The sequence below is a fragment of the Alosa sapidissima genome, chromosome 10 (genome assembly GCF_018492685.1).
Source record: "Alosa sapidissima isolate fAloSap1 chromosome 10, fAloSap1.pri, whole genome shotgun sequence".
NCBI classification, from domain to species: domain Eukaryota; kingdom Metazoa; phylum Chordata; class Actinopteri; order Clupeiformes; family Clupeidae; genus Alosa; species Alosa sapidissima.
The window spans coordinates 22,129,920-22,150,785 of record NC_055966.1 but is presented as its reverse complement, the minus strand read 5'-3'; the positions used below and the strand labels follow the sequence as shown (position 1 = coordinate 22,150,785).

General features: G+C 40.5%; 1 protein-coding gene across 1 annotated transcript; it reads right to left on the bottom strand.

Annotated features, from left to right (window-relative positions):
* Positions 1–10,565: 10,565 nt before the first annotated feature.
* Positions 10,566–12,859, bottom strand: LOC121721037 (uncharacterized protein K02A2.6-like). The gene is given in 3 exon segments (XM_042107588.1): positions 10,566–10,747; positions 11,835–12,063; positions 12,065–12,859. Coding segments are annotated over 3 exon segments (1,206 nt in total).
* Positions 12,860–20,866: the final 8,007 nt, after the last annotated feature.

Here is a 20,866-nt window from a genome sequence, read left to right as displayed (position 1 = left end):
ACAGCTCAAATGTTGTGGGCGGGGCTAAGTTTGGCTTGCTTCCAGGCTAGAAATGACCAAGACATACTAAGCGATGAGAGTTATTCGAATTTTAAAATGCTTACATTTATTCATTTATTAATTTAGTTTACATTTTTGTCCAGAACACCTTACTAAAAACAGAGAATAATCAAGGTACAGTGCAAATATGAGACAGTAGTGTAATAATGAGGGCTGCCTTATCATGTCAAGTTAAGTCAGGGACATAGACAGGAGAGAGAAGAACACCATGGTTCAGTAAGTGCAATGTAATGTGTGTTAGGCGTTAGTGGTAGGAGAGGAGGTACACTCTTAAAACAAATGTGTTGAAAACAACACAAGAAAACAACACATCTCTGTGTCCAGAATCAGATAGGGACAACACAGTTTGTGTTGATTTCAACACATTGCTTTTGTTATTTGTTATACAGTATGTGTTGAAAATAACACAAATTGTGTGACTTGAATTTGATGCGGGCAGCTACAGGCAGCCAATGGAGCTTATGAGCAGTGGGGTAACATGTGCCCTACTGGGTTGATTGTAGACCAGACGCGCTGTTGCATTCTAGATCATCTATAAGGGTTTCACTGCAGGGAATTCCATTACAAGGGTGTTAGTTGATGAATAATAAAATAAAATGTGTAAAAGGTAGTGCAGCAGGTGCACTCTCCATTAAGAGATGAGAGAAGAATGCTCCCAGTCATGACATGTTTGCACACATGCAAGTGTCACTTGGATCAACCTCATCTTAGCATTTGTTGCAACACAGAGGTGCCCTTACAGCCTTTCTTACACCTTAAAAAGATGGAAGCATTTGTCTCAGTTGTCTGAGATATCAAAGTAGAACAATGAAACACTCGCTCAGTTTACACTATGGGGGATGCATGTTGGATGTACACACAAATGCTTTGCAAGGCCATTTTCAAGTCCTTGTTGATAGGGGGAACTTTGAAAGTAGAATGTGGAGGTAGGAGGCCATTTAGGACATAGCTGCCATGATCTGCTTCTTCTAAAGGAGAAGTAAGAAGTGAGCATCCGAGGACAGAGTAGAAGAGAGTTGTGGAGCACTCGGTGGATTTTGCTGAAGTTTGTGCTCTCTAACAAGGCAAAATAAGTGTTGATTGATCAGGTGCTAGACCATAGACATAATATACATAGACGCCGCATCGACCGCTACTCCTTACTAGCGCTGACGAGATTTGGAGCCGCCATCTTGGACCGGTTATCCACTCCACTCAGTGTAATCTGTTTGGCCGGTGAGATGAGCTGTCAGCGCACTTAATTAATCATATCTCACTGAATACCGAACAGATTCTCACGCATTTCTTTTTGCTGCAAAGGTCATACATGTAGCTATGATACAGGACACATGATTTAGCGCATTTTAATATTCATAGTGGGTTTAACAGTAATAGAATATTTTCAAGATAATACCATCATAGCAACTCTGGACGCAGAAAAAGCTTTTGATAGGGTGAACTGGAATTTCCTGTTTTCCACATTAGGGAGGTTTGGCTTCGGGGAGTCGTTCATTAACTGGATTAAACTTCTATAAACCTCTCCTTCAGCCACAGTAATCACCAATGGACTAACATCACAAAGTTTCACTCTTCACCGGGGAACTAGACAGGGGTGCCCACTCTCCCCCTCACTATTTACAATCTTCATTGAACCCCTAGCAGCTGCCATCCGTCAGAACCCCCTCATCAAAGGTGTCCAGACTCCATATATGCATCACAAAATCAGCCTTTATGCTGACGACATTCTTCTCTTTCTTCAAGACCCCACAACATCAGTAGAAGAAACCATCAAACTCATTGACACATTCTCTAAAATTTCTGAATACTCAATCAATTGGAATAAATCTGCAGTTCTCCCATTACATCCCAACAGCTGGGATGTGACAGCCAACTCTTCACCTATCCCACTCTGCACTAACTATATCACTTACTTAGGGATAAAAGTCTCCCCCAGGCTGTCAGACTTATTTAGCCTAAATTATTCCCCTCTACTCACTTCAATAGATGATGACCTTCAACGCTGGAAGAACCTCCCATTATCCATCATGGGCAGAATCTCAGTAATCAAAATGACAATACTGCCCAAAATAAACTATCTATTCTCTATGATTCCAACCCAGCCCACCACCCTCTGGTTTAAGTCTCTCGATTCATTAATCACTAAATTCTACTGGAAAGATAAGACCCCAAGGATCAAACTCGCCACTCTCCAAAAACCAAAAGCAATGGGAGGACTAGAGGCCCCACACTTCCAGCACTATGCCCTGGCCAACCAGCTCCACTTCATCCACAAATGGCTACACCCCACCCCCTCAGACAACACCTGGTTAGACCTAGAACAAACAATCTGTAAAGAAATTAAAATATCAGATCTCCCTTTCTGCAGTCAGTCGGTCAAAAAACATCCATCCTTCAAAGCCCCAACAATTTCAGCTACTCTGACAGCCTGGTGGAGATTCTACCACATCACTGATTCACCTATAGCACCATCAATTCGCACCCCGATTTGGAATAACCCAGATTTCACCGTCAATAAAAAAAACACTTAACTTTCACACATGGATGGGAAAGGGCATCACTCACCTTCAACACATTCTTCAAGACAATAATCTGGCCTCATTTTCCTGTTTGGTCCAGAAGCACGGCATCGAGAGTAAACACTTCTTACAATACCTGCAAATTAAATCATCTATCCTAGGAAAAATTAACATCCAGACAGCTAACCTTGACATTCCCCCACCAATCTCAGAGCTGCTTAATATTCCCTCTCCCAAAAAAATACTCTCCCAAATTTACAAAATTATATCTCGTTCAGAAAAAACAATTGGCCTGCCATATCACAAATGGGAATCAGACTTATCAATTACTCCCGGTGCCGAGTTCTGGACCAAAATGTGCAAAAACATCTACCTCATGACAAAGAATAGTAATCTACAACTAATACAATACAAGGTTCTTCACAGATTCCACTTCACTGCACATAAATTGGCTAAAATGGGGTTTGGCTCGGATCTTTGCACTCACTGCACACAAAATAACCCAGATACATACATTCATGCGGTTTGGCATTGCACTCCAATCAACCACTTCTGGGTGAGTGTCACAAAATCTCTCTCTTCCATCTTTGGCTGTCACATCCCAGCATCCCCTTCCTTATGCATACTTGGTGATACATCCACAGTCAATTTAAGCAACTCCTGCAATAAAACACTGCTGGTAGCGCTGACTATCGCCAAGAAAACAATCCTCATGAACTGGAAATCTAAGAAAAAAGCTCACATCACTCATTGGAAAAACTTGTTAACAGACTATATACTGTATCATTAGAAAATCTATCAACTACAAACTTAATCAATACTCAGGATACAACCTCTCCTTGGTACCCCTTTATCACCTACTTACAGTCCTGACCCTCTTTGCCTGAGTTCCATCTCCACACGATCATAACACACTTCATCAACAGATACACATATCATCGAACACTAGGCAGGGGAGGGTAGCTGGAACTATTATTGTTATTATTATTATTATTATTATTATTATTATTAGTAATATAAATAGCACCCCCTTCTTTCCCTCCCCCTTTTATTTACATTCTCTGATAACTTTACTAATTTCACTCTTTCTCTCTGCCTCTCCCATCGTTATTCTGACGGGGCCCCATTGGATGGCTTGGGAGACTCGGTCCTGGCGGGTCGCTGTGTGGTTTTGGCATTGGTTGGGTCCTGTGGGTTATCTATTGGCCCTGGGCCCCCGGTGTGCACCCTCCTCATACGCTCATGCACATGCCTTGTCCTGGAAGCACACAGCACGCTTTACTCTCTTTTAATCGCACTACATGTTAGGTGACATACATAAACAAAAACTACAAAACAGGCTAGGGTAAGAGTGGAGTGCAGGTAGATGCCTCATCAGGTGTCTATCTGCATGCCTCACTTATTTTAATGCACACATTGAGGAGGCATACATCTTACACAGGGTAAGTGTGGTGTGCATGGGGAAATCCTGACAGATATTCACCATGCATGCCCACTTCTTTTAATGCTACACTCTAGATAGACCCCTCAACCTAGCCATTCACATACTGTACATATTTAGGTCAAGAGTGGCGTGTTGGGTGAAGGTCTGGGGGCGAGGTGTGGTTGGTCGTGGTAGTGGGGGATGTGTGCATATGCTGGGGGCCTGGGGCGATGGGTGGCACGCAGGTCCTCCCCTCTGTCAGCTCGTCACAGTATAACTGCAGGGGCTGGGTGGAACTGTGGCCATTAATGGGTGCCCAGGTTGGCAATCAGTCAGGCAATCAACCAGGCAATCAGTTATTCCTATTATTATACTTATCATAAATAGAATAATTACAACTCCTCTCCTCTGAAACCCTCCCTCTCTATGTTCCAGCTTCTCTCCTCCTGGCCCAACAGCAAGCCAGCCTTATACATATGCGCACACACACACACACACATACATCCTCACATACTCACTACCCCTCACCCCCCATCCCCACCCCCATCCCAACACCACCTCATTCACACTCTTAGAGCTACCATCCGCACCCCCCCCCCATCCCCCCTTCTTTTCATTCCGGTCATCAATTTCATCCCTGATAATCATATCTGTAATCATCCTGGACGCAAATCATCCTTAGCCTTTCTGTTATTAATGTTATGTTGTGTTATGTTTGTGGAAGCCAAGTCAATGTGATGTCTTGTTAAGTTACAGTATGTGTTTATGTAATGTACGTCTGTTTGTCGTATGTAGTGTTCATGTGCATGTCGTAGTGTTGCATTTTCTGTAATGTCAATGATGTTTGCAAATAAATAAATAAATAAATTAAAAAAAAAAAAAAAAAAAAAAAAAAAAACAGTAATAGAATATTCTGATATGATATAAAGTGACCTGACGTCCGATATCAAAACTGGGAACATAATCCATGTTTGACAGCATAGACAAAACTAGTTTGATACAAGTTTAATGAGTTAAATATAGTTCACAGTTGACAGAAAAGTTCCATCAACAGCATTATTCACAGTCCACAGAAAGGTTCCATAAACATTTAAGTGAGATCAGTGCCATTCAGACATCTGAGGGGGTATTCCAAGTAGGCCTATGTGGTTTAGTGACAAACTTGGGTAAATTGACTCAGAATAAGTTGTAAACCTCCCAGTAGAAAAGCTGTATGATACAGAAAAACATGGTTGTGTGTATTTTAATATTCATAGTGGGCTTAACAGTAATAGAATATTGTGATATATGATATATTATAAAGTGATGACATCCAATATAAAAACTGGGAACATAACTAATCCACGTTTGACAGCATAGACAAAAACTGGTTTGATACAAGTTTTAATGAGTTAAATTTACAGAAAAAAATCCATTAACATTTTCAGTTCAGTGCCATCAAAAATAAAGTGATGAACAGATATTGGTGTGGCATAAAGGAAATGGAGTAACTGGGTTCAATATCAACAGCATTTGTTAGACAAGTTCCATAAATATTGTAAAGTGCAAGTTTGTAGGTTTGTTTCTGATCCTTAAAAAACAGACATTGGTTTGGCATAGTAAGTGTAACAGTTCATCAATTCAAGACAAAAAGGTGACTTGTCACTTGTACAGTGTCAATGGGTTCATCAACAGCATCTGTTATTTACAGTTCACAGAAAGGTTCCAGCCCCAATGAAGAGATTAAATAAAAAGGAATTAAGAAACATTTTAGAAACTGCTAAGATCAACCCGTTCATTGCAATCAGTAAAGAATCAGGGAGTGTCTTCACAGGCTCAGTGAGACAGAGTTACCGTCATGCAGTTGGTTCTATGATTTCGACAACTGGTGCATGTCATTTTGTATGTTCCCACCTTGCTAAAATTGCTTGGGTACACTTTGGCTGAGAACAAAAGTGCTTCAGACAGCAGGTGGGCAAATAAGATGGCATAGTAAACTGGGTAAACTCCATAAAAGAGGACTGAGTCAACCAGACGATGGGAAAATGGGACACAGAGTGGCGAATGCAGGTGATGAAGGTGGAGCTCATAAATCAAACATTCAGTCACAGTGTAGCAGATGCCCTGCAGTACTGCAATGAAGAGCTGCACCTGCCTCAGTTCCAGGGGTGTGAGGAGACCGTTCAGTTCATTCACAGTCTTCTTGAACAAGGCAGTTGTTCTGGAGAGATACAAAATAATAAATAAATGAATGAAAAGGAATTTGAGAGGCATCTTATTCTTGTTAGGGTAAATGACATGTGAATAATACAGTGTTGGGCAAGCTACTTCGAAATTTTAGTGAGCTAAACTATCAGTTACTCTGCCATGAATAAAACACTACACAAAACTACCACCCAGTCAAATGTATTAGTAGCCTAACACAAACACAGCAGTAGGCTAGTTCACTACATAGGAAGCTACTTTAAATTGTGCTAATTTCACATGACAAGAAAAGTGTAGCTTGTCTGGCTAAGCTACTTGATAAATAAAGAAGTTGAGCTATTGAAAAGTTACTTTATTCAGGAAATAGTGAGGCTACCACCAACACGGCTACAAGTAGCAGCTAGCGATTGCCCAATAGGCTAGTCTGTGCCACTTAAAATTCGCCGGCCAAATCTAGTATGATTTATTTCTACAATAGCCTTCTTGTGTCAGTTGTAATCTAAGTCAGTGTTATGGAATATGACTTATTAAGTCTCAGTTCATAGCCGGGTGAACACCGAGTAAACATAGCCTAGCTAGATGGCTACGATTTTCATACAGTAATATCAAAGATCGCTCCTTCTCAGCTCTGGTAATATTCTATTCACAAAATACAACCAATAGTACGGTTATGTTGAATCTTACTTGTGAAAAGTAAATCCCCCGAGTATGGTCCGCCGATTTGAGAAGGAACATGCTGCACAGTGCTGTGCAGTGTCATCTTGTGTCTTCTGCTGCAACGCAACGAGGAGTATGACCGGTCCAAGATGGCGGCCGCATTTCTTGTTTCCAGCAGCCAATGCGGCGTCTATGTATATTATGTCTATGTGCTAGACAACCCTTAATTAATTAATCAACTCAATGTTAATTGGAGTTTACCATGGTTAACCTCAGCATTGAAATGTGAATGACATGAATATAAATACGCATATCAGAAAGCAAGTAACATCACACAAGGCGCTTCTCCTGTCTCCTGCCTTTCTTTTTTTTTGCTTTACCCTCATTTTCACAACTGACCAATTGGCACATCACTCATAGGAGTCAAAGACATTGAAAGAGTTATTTATATAATTTATTAGAACAGTTTTAATTATGAAAATGTGTTCCAGAACTTCTTTAATATCCTGTTCACAGCACAAAACCTGAAGGTAGGTTTGCATACCTATGCAATGTTCTACAAATTGCTTTCTTTCCAGAGGAACACAAAGGAATCCCTGATGGCACCAAGGCCAACAAAATATCTCAAAGGACTTCTTTTCACAAAGGTTTGCATCATCACACTGTCAGTTAGGATAACATTCTCTCAAATGCCATTTACAAAGCGAATTTTTTTTTTACCTACGTTTTTTATCATGGTTATTATCACCGATGCCAGCTAAGGCCAACTTCTACTTAGTATGGACGCAATATTGTTGAGGTTGGACATTGAGGGCACTAATTCACAAATCAGGCAAAGTGCAATGTCTGTGTTGTTGTGTTGTCGTGGATGGACTAGTTATTTTGTGTTGCATATCACTCATTAATGTTTGGACTAGAAGTCTTATCCATGGTACTTGATTAGCCAATTAATTTTGCTTGATTATTAAATTAGCTTTAGTTAGGCTTAAGACTTTGCACTTTGCCCATCATTCAAATTGGTCCTTAATGTCTTCCCATGTACATATGTGGACATTCACACAAATATGGTGTCAAACTGAACCGAAATAGCACAACAGAAAGTAATATTCCGGTTACTGTTTTGAGGAGAAAAATCTGTGATGTGTTATGCTTTGGGAAAGAAGATGTCAGCTTTGCAAATAAAGACTACCTCTTCACCCCTCTAACCTCATTATAACACTTTAATTTAGGAAAGATGCCCTTTGGCATGATAATGCGACATGCTTTGTTTTCTTCACAAACTGATTTGAATATGAATCCAAGGTGAATATGTGATTATAGATACTCTTTAATTGACTCTCAGTTCAATTTCTAAGTAAAGCGCTCTGTGCTCTTTGAGACAATTGTTTGAATTCATCAGCTTTCAAAATGGGTTACACTTCACTGGAATAAAAATGTTTTACTTCCCTGGAATCCTTGAATATTTTTGATAATACTAAAGCTATGCTTTATTCTTGCTGGGCTTTCAATCTGAAGTTTGAAGTGGAGTGTATTCTGATGAATATGATATGTTTAGGAGTGTATTCTAATGAATATGATATATAAACACACACCATCTAAATTGTTTGAAGAGAGAGAAGCCAATTATTAATAGCAAAATCAGCACAGCACTTTTCATGGCATGGCTGACACTGAAGGTGAATAGCAAAAAGCAAAAAGAGGGTCTGCACTCCAAAAGTCTTTTCTTTTTTTATCAGCAGCAGGCCCATTGGAACTGAATGTGGAACTGAAGATGTGGACAGGAAGTCTAGACACAGGTGTTTCAAGAAATACCGGACACAGAAATTCTGAGGAGACAGGAATTAATGTATAAGTTATATGCTCATGGTCAGCCAGGCCTTTGAGGACTGGAACAGAACATCCGAGCATTCCATGCTTATTTAAAAAAAATACAAAAATATGCCCTTTTGTTGGGAATAGCTATCAACAGCAAGAGAAGAGACAATCCCATCATTGCTAAGCCACAGGGTTGTACATCCGTATGTGTTCCTTCATAGAGGTTTTTGTACAGTGTAATATTGTTAATCTTTAAATGTTACATTATAAGGTAATGTTGTTTGCTATGTGGATACATAGCTTTGTGATGTGATTCGACCTGGCTGCTGTGGTCATTCTCAATATTTTTACCCTAAAATTACATTTTTACAATTGTCATGAAGGTTTCAGAATCACTTATACTGTAAAAATGTCCAACCTATCACATTTCATTTTCTCATAGTGGTCTAGAATTTGATGAAGGCCATTAATACTTCACCACCCCTCTCTGTCCAAAAAGTCCAGCCAAGCGTCGTGTCGTGGAGCTCTCCAGACCAGCATTACTGTCGTGCCAGAACTCTTTTTTTTTTCAGTTTTCGTGGAAACCCCACTTTCCAGAGTCCCTTTCAGTCGATCAGCTCCCGCAGCATCAACTGTTGCATGTTTTATTTCTTTTTCACACATAGAGGGATAAGGCTGTGCCCTGTCCAGCCATATAACACATTCAAAGAAATGGAGGAAACAATGACTCGCCGGCGACCTCCACTGCAATCTGCAAGTATAGTCCAAGGAAAGGGCATCCAGGTGGCTCAGTGGCAGGCATTCATTAAGCCTTATCTTTCAGTTATTCACGGCTGAATTGAAGACAATATAGGTGTTAATGCATTGAATGGGTTTAGCATTGTCGTGATTCAAGTTTTCCTTCGTCAATATAGTGTCTGTAACAATAACAGCTGAAGACTCGCAAACAGACTGATGAGCATTGACAGCTAATTACCATATTTACTCAAACAGAGTGATCTTTTTCCGCCCACTGCCTAATTATGTTGTCATGCGGAAATAAACCACCAGCATCCCCTATGCCAATGCAAGGCAAAGTTTGTGCAGATAGGAAGGAATATCATCAATCAGCCCCTCAGCTTATCAGCGTGTGTTGTGTATATCCCTATCATACACACATTCAACCTTACAGTATTACCACATTCGGTAATAAAGACCAGACGAAGGTTTTTAACATAAGCTTTCGTTTTACCAACGACAATCAGTTACACAGCTACATTTTCAATGCGCATGTCTCAAATACATCAACGCCACCAATGCGCAGCAACCATACCATCAATACAACAAGAACATACACAGTGCATGAAACCACATACACAACACTCCTCCCGTACAGCATTGGTGTTCACATTAAAAACTAAGGAGGTCATAACATGGATCAACTCATTTTAAACTAATCACATGTCTTCAAGTCTGAGTTTCTCAGGTGGCCTACGGATTCTCTCTGGATAACGCCTCGTAGATGCTGAAGTCACACTTACAGTAGGGCTTTGAACTACAGGTGTATCAGTTCCAGAGCCATCTTCATTATTTCCAGAGATGTCGGTGGTGTCATGTTCTTGATTATTAGACTCTGGGCCATCTTAGCAAGATAAAGGGTCTGAGCCCATGGTTGTCGGCCCAGCTGCATCCAACAGCTGATCAACATGTCTATGCCAGACCATGTCCAGACCGATGTTGACTGTGTACGTCAATGGCCCAGTCTGTGATGCAATAGTGCCTGACTGCCATTTCTGAGCATTGTTACGGTAGTCTCTGGCTAGTACATTCTGTCCAACACGGGTCAAAGGTCGCATTTTTGAACGTAGGGCAGAGTCAGACTGTTTCCGCTGCACATGCTGATGTAGGTCGGGCTTCAATAAGTCCAAGCGTTACGTCAGTGTACGTCCTAGAAAGAGCATGGCTGGGGTCTGCCCAGTTGTGGCACGCGTACTGTTACGATAAGCCAACAGGAAGTTTGCAATCTTGTGCTGTAGTGACCCCCTGTCTTTGTCCATGGCCTTAATGGACTGCTTGAAGGTCTGGATGAAGCGTTCCGCTTGGCCATTGGAAGCTGGGTGATACGCACAATAGTGGTGTGTTGTATGCCATTCTTTCTATCAAAGCACCGGAACTCTTCGGAAGTGAAAGGTGTTCCGTTATCACTTACGATCTGATGTGGTAGACCTGTACGTGCAAACAGGGCTCTTAAGAGGTCAACAGTCTTTGCAGAGGTGGCGGTCTTCGTACAGAAAACCTCAGTCCACTTTGAGTGAGCATCAACCACAACCAGGTACATCTGGTCAAGGAAGGGTCCTGCGTAATCAATATGTACCCATTGCCACGGCTTCGTAGACCATTCCCACACATGTAATGGTGCTGTTGATGGTGACTTTTGCGTCTGTTGACACCCATTGCATGTCTTGGCCAATGTTTCGAGCTGTTCATCAATTCCAGGCCACCATACAAAGCTTCGGGCCAGACACATTTTCACCACTCCTAAGTGTCCTTCATGCAGTACCATCAGAACCCTGGAATGCAGTTTTGGCGGTACAATCACTCTCGCTCCCCACAAGATGCATCCCTGGTTCACTGTAAGCTGTTCACGCCGGCTGGAATAGCCTGGTAATGGTACAGTAGATCACCCTTGTTTGGCCAAGGAAGGAGGGTAAAGTGTTTGCCGTACAAGTACTGATTGAACTTCTTCACTCCCCAGACCAGACTAAGAGCTTCTCGATCAATTTGTGCATAGTTGCGTTCTGCTGCATTTAAAGATCTTGAGGCAAATGCTATTGGTCGCTCTGTTCCATCAGCAACCTTGTGCGCCAGCACTGCTCCAATCCCATATGGGGAAGCATCGCAAGCAAGCTTGAGTGGCAACTGGGGGTCATAGTGTGTTAGCACCTTGTCTGACGTGACTAACTGCTTTGCTTGTTTGAAGGCATTTTCACATTCTTTAGACCACTGCCATTTAATTCCACTTTGGAGTAGACAGTTCATTGGGTGTAGCACTGATGAGAGGTTAGGCAGAAATTTACGGTAATAATTTACTAAGCCCAAGAAAGATCGCAACTGAGTAACATTCTGTGGTGGCGGTGCCTTTAAGACAGCATCAATTTTGTGTTTGCATTTATGTAGTCCATCTTTGTCAATTTTGTGACCGCAGTATTCAATGGCATCCTGGAAAAACTCACACTTGGCTTTGTTGGCCCGTAATCCAAAATCTTCCAATCTCTTGAGTACTTTTTCCAGGTTTGTAAGGTGGTCGTCATCATTGGTTCCGGTAATTACAATGTCGTCCAAATAGCATTGTGTATTTGGTATGCCTTGTAGGACTTGTTCCATGGCCTTCTGCCATATTGCCGGAGCTGAGGCTATACCGAATACCATGGCGGTTGTATTGATAGAGACCTTTTGTAGTGTTGATCGTCAAGTACTTTTTGGAAGACTCGTCCATCTCCATCTGTAAGTACGCCTGTACGAGGTCGATCTTTGAAAACCGCTTACCCTGGCCCAGTGCTGCAAATATGTCATCAATATGCGGTAAAGGGTATTGTTCAGCTTTCAGTACCGGATTGATGGTTACTTTAAAATCTCCACAGATACGTACTGAGCCATTTCCTTTCACTACTGGAACTATAAGCGTCGCCCACTCAGACCAGTCAACTTTGGATAATATGCCCTCGTTTTCCAGTTTGTGGAGCTCATTCTCCACTTTAGGACGAAGGGCATATGGTACCTGGCGAGCCTTGTGAAATTTGGGGACTGCCTTATCTTCCAACACAATCTGTGCTTTCATGTGCTTTAATGTTCCAATGCCCTCCTGGAAGACTTTCCCTGCATTAGTGAGCATTTTATTCAGTCTTTCACTTGTAGTGCGGCTGCTCTGTTTTTCAGTGACTGTTATGGATTGCATTTCTTTGATTGACTGCCAATCTAGTTTCACTTCACGTAGCCACTCACGTCCAAACAGGGGTACACCTCCTCTTTCTATGACATACAAGGGCAGCACACACTTTTGCTCTCCATATTGGACTTTCACTGTGACCATTCCCATCGGTGTTATCCTCTCCCCAGTGTATGTTTTGAGAATCACAGTCGTAGGCTGCAATTTCAGGTGTGGAAGGTGAGCCTGGTAGTCTTTGTTGGAGATTACTGACAGGGTGGATCCAGTGTCCAGCTCCATGTTCAAGATCACCCCTTCTACTTTGACATCTGCTGTTGCAATTCCACTGTGTCAGCAGTTTCCATTGACACGGCTATTTCAATTGCACGTTGGAACGTAAGCACCCTTTCTGTTAAGAGTCTTTTTTGTATATTGTCACTGTGCAACCCACATACAAATCTGTCTCGTAACGTATTTGCCAAATTCACTCCAAAATCACAGTGCTCAGCCAGTCTTCTAAGCTCAGCTACAAAATTGACTCAGTTTTTAGTTGGTTTCATTTGTGGAACCTAAAACGTTCAGCAATGACGAGTGGCTTAGGGTTCAGGTGATTTTGAAGCACGGTCACGATATCTTTGTATGACTTTTCAGCTGGTTTAGTGGGCGCCAAGAGGCTACGTAGTAGATTATAGGTTTTTGCTCCCATCACACTCAGTAGAACTGCTACCTTTTTCCCTTCAGCTATGTCGTTTGCCACACAATACTGGTCCAGTCTTTCGATGTATGTTACCCAATCTTCTGATGAGCTATCAAAACAGTCAATTTTTCCAATTCCCCCTGCCATAATTCGTTTGTTTTCCAGTTCGTTTTCAATTCGGTCAGTCATGTATCTGCGTCAGCAATCAGCTAGCTTTTATCCAAGTTAGTGTTCAGCTTAGCTTGCCAGGACAACCTACTCACGACTCCCGGCTGTGCAGAGATGCCTGTTCTTCGCAAAGTTTTTCTCTTCCTTCACACGTGAATCCTCACAAATCCTCGTCGCCAGTTGTGTATATCCCTATCATACACACATTCAACCTTACAGTAATACCAATTCGGTAATAAAGACCATACACAGTGCATGAAACCACATACACAACAGCGTGGATGAGTAATCAGAAATCCACTGTTTGCTCTGCATACTGACATTCTTCTTTGGCTTTTTCTTCCCTTCCATCTTATTGGTCTGGTGTTGGGTAGACTGGGTAAGTAGAGATGAGAAGGCCCAGTAATCATTATATGTCAAAGCACCTGTGAGGTTGTCAGGTTCGAGCCCATGCAGGCTCAGTAATCCTCTTGCGGGAATGCTCTCTCCTACAACACGATCACTGTGACCTCAGGGTTTGTACCTGGATATGGCAGCCGATTGCACATCCACCGCTCAGAGTTGGCAGAACGTTGCCCTCTGTGCCCCCCCCCCCCCCCCACACACACACACACACACACACACACACACACATCGTTATTTGTTATTTGACTATATACAGTTAAGAACAAAATGATTCATACTCCTGGCAAATATTGATTTAATGCTGATTTTCGGTAACACTTTACTTGACAGTATCGACACTGTCATGACACATGAATCCTAATCCAAACCCTAACCCTAACTCTCACCCTAATCCTAATCCTAATTTGGTCATCTCTAAGCTGGACTATTGTAATTCACTATTAGCTGGCTTACCCGCTTTGTAACAAGATCATTACAGCTGATTCAAAATGCTGGAGCACGCCTGGTCTTCAATCAGCCAAAGAGGACACATGTAACTCCTCTCCTAGTTACTCTCCATTGGCTCCCTATAGTAGCCAGAATTAAATTTAAATCTCTCACTTTGGCCTATAGGACACTAACTAGATCTGCTCCTAGTTATTTTAATTCAATAATCAAGCCTTACATCCCCAACCGCCCACTGCGGTCTTCTGGTAAGCGTATGTTGTGTCGACCAGTCATGAAAACTGGGTCTAATTCCAGACTCTTTTCTTCAGTGGTTCCATGTTGGTGGAATGAACTCCCCAGTGCTCTTCCTGTGGTAGTTTTGGGTCGTTTAAGAGGGGTCTAAAGACATTCCTATTCAACATATACTTAGTTGTTTAAGCGCTTATGTGTTATGGTTTATATAATGTTGTTTTATTTTAATTGGGCTGTTAATTAATTTGACATTATTGTTTATTATTGATATTCTCCTTAATGTAGTCTTAGCATGTCATTGTTTTTATATTATTGATTGAATTGACATTATTGTTTTATTATTGCCTTTCCCCTTTTTTACATTGCTTTTTATTAGGCTATTGCTTGAATTGATATTATTGTGTACTACAACTATTCTCCTTACTATATTTGACCTACATTTTAATCTGTTCCCTGTTCATTTTTAAATATTATTATGTTGTTTTGTATTTATGTGTCGCTTTGGACAAAGGCGTCTGCTAAATCCATAACCATAACCATAACCATAATTTGTTATGACAAAAAACAAATGTCACTTAATAACAGAAGCATTATGTCATAAACGTTTATGACTTGTTTATGACACGTTCATGACAGTGTCATGTCACTCTTATGTCGATACTGTCAAGGAAAGTGTAACCTGATTTTCTCTTTATCAATATGTTTGTTCTGACTAAAAATTACACTGTCACATGCCAAACGTTTGTAAGACAATGTGGGAGGAACATGGAATTAAAAAAAAGAAGCATTTTCATCTTTTTTAACATTTTTATGAAAATCCAAGTCCAAGTCCAAAATTATTCATACCCTTTTTAAATAATCAATGGAAACATTTTTATTTGGATTCATAACTCTCAAAATGGTTCTTATAATATCTACCAAGCCTCTCTTTATGTCTCCACAATGATTTGTAGACCACACTTTTTTAACAGCAATCCGGGTTTTCAGTCAGGAATGATTATTTGCCTTGTGCTCACTTTTTTGACAGATTGAGGTCTGGACTCTGGCTCTGCCACTCTAAAATGTTGATATTGTTCTCAGTTAACCATTTCTTGCCTTGTTTGGCTGTATGTTTTGGATCATTGTGTGGTTTAATGGTCCAATGATGCCCATTGGGGCAGGTCACTAGGCAGACTGCCTCATCTTTTCCACCAAAAATCTCTTGTTTTAGTGGTACCGAAGTTCTTATATATATATATACAGTTAAGAATAATACAGTTAAGAGATATGTTTTTATATAAACAACGGTATGTAAGTCAGTCTAAAATGTTTGGTGATGCATAGCAGTTCACCTAAAATCCACAGTGTACCCATATCTTGTACTATCCTATACTAGCCTTATATTATTATTATTATTATTATTATTATTATTATTATTATTATTATTATAATAATTACAGGTAACAATCTTTATGTATTTAGACAATCCAATAAGCCTGAAGATATATATATATATATATCTTCAATAACACAGCATGTCTCTTGGGATTACAGGTCTCAAGGTCTCAGACACCATGGGAACAGTAAACTCTCTAAATCTGATATAAATCCTCAGGAAATCTTGCCTAAGCAGCTGTTGTGCTCTTGCCTTGTAGGTGAAATCCAGGTTTTCATTTTTTGACATTGGCCACAAACGCATGCTTCCACACAAGAACACACTCACACACACACACACACACACACACACACACACACACACACACACACACACACACTCACACACACACACACCACACACACACACACACACACACAATCACACACACACACACACACACACACACACACACACACATACACACACACACACACACACATTAAGGCTCCCTCTTTCACTGACCCTTGGGCTAGCCCCATACTTCACTTCTCTCTCTGGGGCACATATATCGTTCCATGATGAAATATAGCAACCCCAAAGGGACTGTTACAGTTTTTTTCGATTGCTTTTACCTGCTTAAGTAAACTGGAATCCACTTTGTCTTCATGACTACTTTCTTTGCACAGCAGAAGTCATCTCTTGCGAATGTGTTCACACATTTTCATTGGGTTCGCACATTTCTCACATCCTTTTGCAAAACAGTTAACACAGGTGTCATTCAAAAGCCCCAAACTCTATTGGTTTTCCCATGCTAAACAAAAGGAAAACATCTTTTCACAGGTGGTATAGATTCCTTGCATACTGTAAGTCTGAATCTCTGATACATCTGTGTGAAACTCCTTTGCACAATTCTTCAATCAGCAATCATTCATTATACATAAGAGTTGTCTGTTCTGTGTTGCTATTTGCAAGTATGGATCTAATGCACAATTAGACAAAGTACTGTATTGCCTATTTGGTGGAGAAAACCAAAAGGTGTTTACTGTAGGTCTATTTCGATGAAAAATGACAAGTTGTAGTTCAATGAAATTTACTGTATCTTGCTAGGTATTTACTGTATGTCTTACATGTCAATGGCAGTTACATCTTGGGAGGAATGAATAAATTATTTTTTATTCAGTACATTTTGTCTTTTCACAGTTTTTTCTGATACCAGAAAAATGAGAAAGTAATGGAACAGACATAGCAAAAATGCTCATTTTGAGAACTAGATTTTGCATTTTGTTGTCCAGTGTGTTATGATTGATTAAAAAGTGTTTTTGAATTGGCAACAAGTTGTAGTGTTTTAAGGCAAGATTTGCTTTTGCTGCATGTTTTAAGTGTTTTGAGAGAGTAACAGCCTTTTGCAAGCAAAATGTGTCATTTTGTCCAGAGTGCTTTTGTTCAGACACAGGTGTTAACTGTTTTGAGAACGTGATGTCAGAGTTGACACAGGTATCAAAACTATCGAGAAAAACTGAAAAACAAAAGTGATACTATCAACAAAACAAAAAAAAACAAAAACATGGCAAGTCTTGGTTGGGAAGGATGTGAACAGGAAAGTGTGTGTCCCTAGATAGAGATAACTTTACAGATCACATTTGTGGGTGCCTCTGAATGTTTTTTTCCTGATGTCAGTCAATAGCACCAATTAAATGTAATGGACATGCTAAATACGCAGTCATAATGGACATCTAAAAATAGGAACTTTCTCCTATTTTTGGAGAAATGTATTGGGGGGGGGGGGGGGGGGGGGGGGGGGGCTGTGGAGTAGCTGTGAGGAGCTAGGGAAGCTGTGTTTAGTGTATCTTTTTGCAATAGTCAGGTGACACAACAAAGTCTCACAGTGCTTCTGAGGCTGCTAAAAGAAGGAATGCACCAAGAAGAGTGAATACAAGAGAGAGGAGAACCAAGTGGAAAGGTTACAAAACCAAGAGCGAGGGTTTAAAATGAACAAGACAGTAGCTTAATCAAGATTGTAACAGGGTGACGGCGCAATAAGAAAGGGATGTAAGACAATGATGACAGATTCAGGAGAGGGGGGGGGGGGGGGGAAGCGAGGGAAGGAGAGTGCAGATTAAAGGAGGCTCTATTGAAGCTGAGGAGGTGTAGGCGTAACAGAAGGAACACAAAAGAATAGGGTAACAGGATGGACGTGATCATTTGAGATCATGAAAGGGTACAGTGGGCAGGCTGAACAAAGCACACACACGCGCGCGCGCGCGCACACACACACACACTGCATTTAACTCTAGATAAGATAAAGCAGAAAACTCAGAAAGCTCTGTGCTGCACTTTATAGCAACACTGTTTTCTATAAACAATCAAGATTTATGATCAGCTCACCAACAAAAGACAGTCTTGGATTCAAAGTGATCCTAACCACTGAATGATGTGAAATCACTTCATATACCAACCTGATCACACATTCAAGTACTACAATGTAGGAATCCCCTCAGTTTTCGAAATACTGGGTACCCTTTTTGCACTAAGTGGGTACTGCATTTGTTGTGCACTAACGGCCAGTGTTGGAACAACAAAAGCTACTTTGTACAATACCAGGCATTGTGTGCATGCATCAGTATTGACAGAGATGCAATCACAGCTTTGGCTCCCTTTCCCACTCGACACAAATACAAACATCAATGGCTCGTGACTGTTTGCATCATTAGGTGTTTGATGATCTTTCCTATCTCTGTCCAACAGGCAGGTGTTTGGTACAGGAATTATTGCTTCAGGCTTATAATGCCTTGTGCACACAATTTGCAAAAAAAAAACATTAATTCTTCCTTACACGCACCTACATTAAGAGGTTGTTTGCACTCTTACAACGAATGTGTTGAAAACAGCACAAGTTCCATTGTTTTTAACACATCTCTGTGTCCAGATAGGCATAGTTTGTGTTGTTTCCGAAACAGATATGCACTACATAAACCAGACCATTCTTTTATTTAGTAAAGATCCTATTTACTTGCATTACCTATAATTACCTATACTTTCCACCTATTTACTTGCATTACCTATAATTACCTATACGTACATGTAGCATGTTTCTCTCCTTTCTCATGCTCTCTATCCATCTCTCTTCATCCTAGCTTTGATCCATGTGTACCCCATCACCATTTCCCTGTAGAGTTTCTTCCTGTTAAATTGGAATTTTCACCTTGAGCTTGTTAACACTTCCAGGGTTCTAAGCCTTGGGACTTGGTACCCAACAACCAAACAAATACATAAACAAACAAATGGCCATTTTTGTTTATTACAGTAATCAGTGGAATATTCTTCTTTCTTTTCTTATTTTTACACAATACATTTCTTGACAAACAACTTGTGTGCTGAATCATTCTGCACTTTGAACCTCGGTGTCTTCAAATGCTTCAGTCAACACAGTGGCATTTGCTGTCTTCTCTCAGAAACCCTTTTATTGGAACCATTTGTTACTGGCACACAATATTTACAAATCGTTTAAATGCCACCTTCTTCTCCAGGTGTTTGGTGCTGATGCAGAACTCGCATGTGTTTATGCCAGAGGAAGTTGCTTGGAGAAGGTATGTGAGATGCATTTTGATTATAGAATAGCTATTTAACAGGCAAAAATGTTTTGTAAAACCTTAGCCATTTTGGTTATTTTTGTCATTCAACCGTTACTCCATATGGAGGAATACTGAGTAATAAATGTGTTGGCTATAAATGTTATATTTCATCTATATCACATTTTGATAAAAAATTGACACAAAAAAGAAGCGTCAAACATCAAAGTATTTTCCTTTTATTGGAACATTCAAGCATGGTATAAGATTGCAATAGATGAAAAGATTTTTTTATCCAGCTGACTTGAACATCAAACACAATGGATTTTCGTCACCACCAAGATTATTTTCTTCATCTCCGCCAAGATTGGCTCTACCAACGAGAATGTCTGAATGTCTCCAAGGATGTGTTCTCCAGAGCACACTAAAAATAAATTTTGGATCACAGCCAGGATGTCCTATCCCCAAAACCACAACTGCCTCCCACCTGATTATTCACTGTAAATTGACCATATCCATCTCCCATGGTGACTGTGGTAGTTATAGATTTGCACACATTTCTATCTTCAGTTTGTTCCAACTAGTCTCTCACAGTCAACTTGGGCTCCTCATTGGATAGCGGTAGTCCATCTCTGTGGGAAAAATAGTTTCAAGCCTGAAATTAAACTTTACAGGCACTCTAAGTGCTGTAATAAGCATGAGGGGTTGTCACTGTGTCTGACTCATTTGTGTGATTTTAAACTCAGCATTCGGTCGGGGGGGGGCTTTGTCTATGACTTTTGTCATCGTCACACAGTAGCTAAGAGAGACAAAGGCAGAAATAAGTGGTGAAGAGAGAAAGGCACAAACTTCTTATGGCTGCATGCCAACAGTGATCCTGCTCTGAAGATGGATCTGTAAGTTCACGTAAATGTACTTTTTGAAAAAAAAAGGGGGGGGGGATCATATTCACAGTGTGTGATTTTACAATGCAAATAAATAAACATTTTATATACCACCCTTATAAATGTATGTCTGATAGTTGTTTCTAGATTATGTAAACAGTGCATACCAGTATCACCTTCCTGTCTGACCTGTACAAATAAGGAGACCTCCATTTTTATGGCTAAAATGACTGAAATGTTGCTGCATTTGCACCTAATTGGATAGCAGCAGTCTGTCTTTGTTGGAGAGATTGTTCTGGTCAGCCTCTCCCTGGACAGTCTCCCGTGTCAGCACAAACATGAAAGGACTCTTACCTGGTTTGTTTACCTGAATAATTGAGGGAAACATGCGCTCATGAACATCAAAATGTCAGATAAATATTTCACATCCAATCATGATAGAAAGAGACCACAACACAGAATAATGTTGTTCTTAGATATTCTTATTATGTCTTATTTGCATTTTCATTTATGTTGATATTGTACAGCACTTTGTAACTTTGTTTTGAA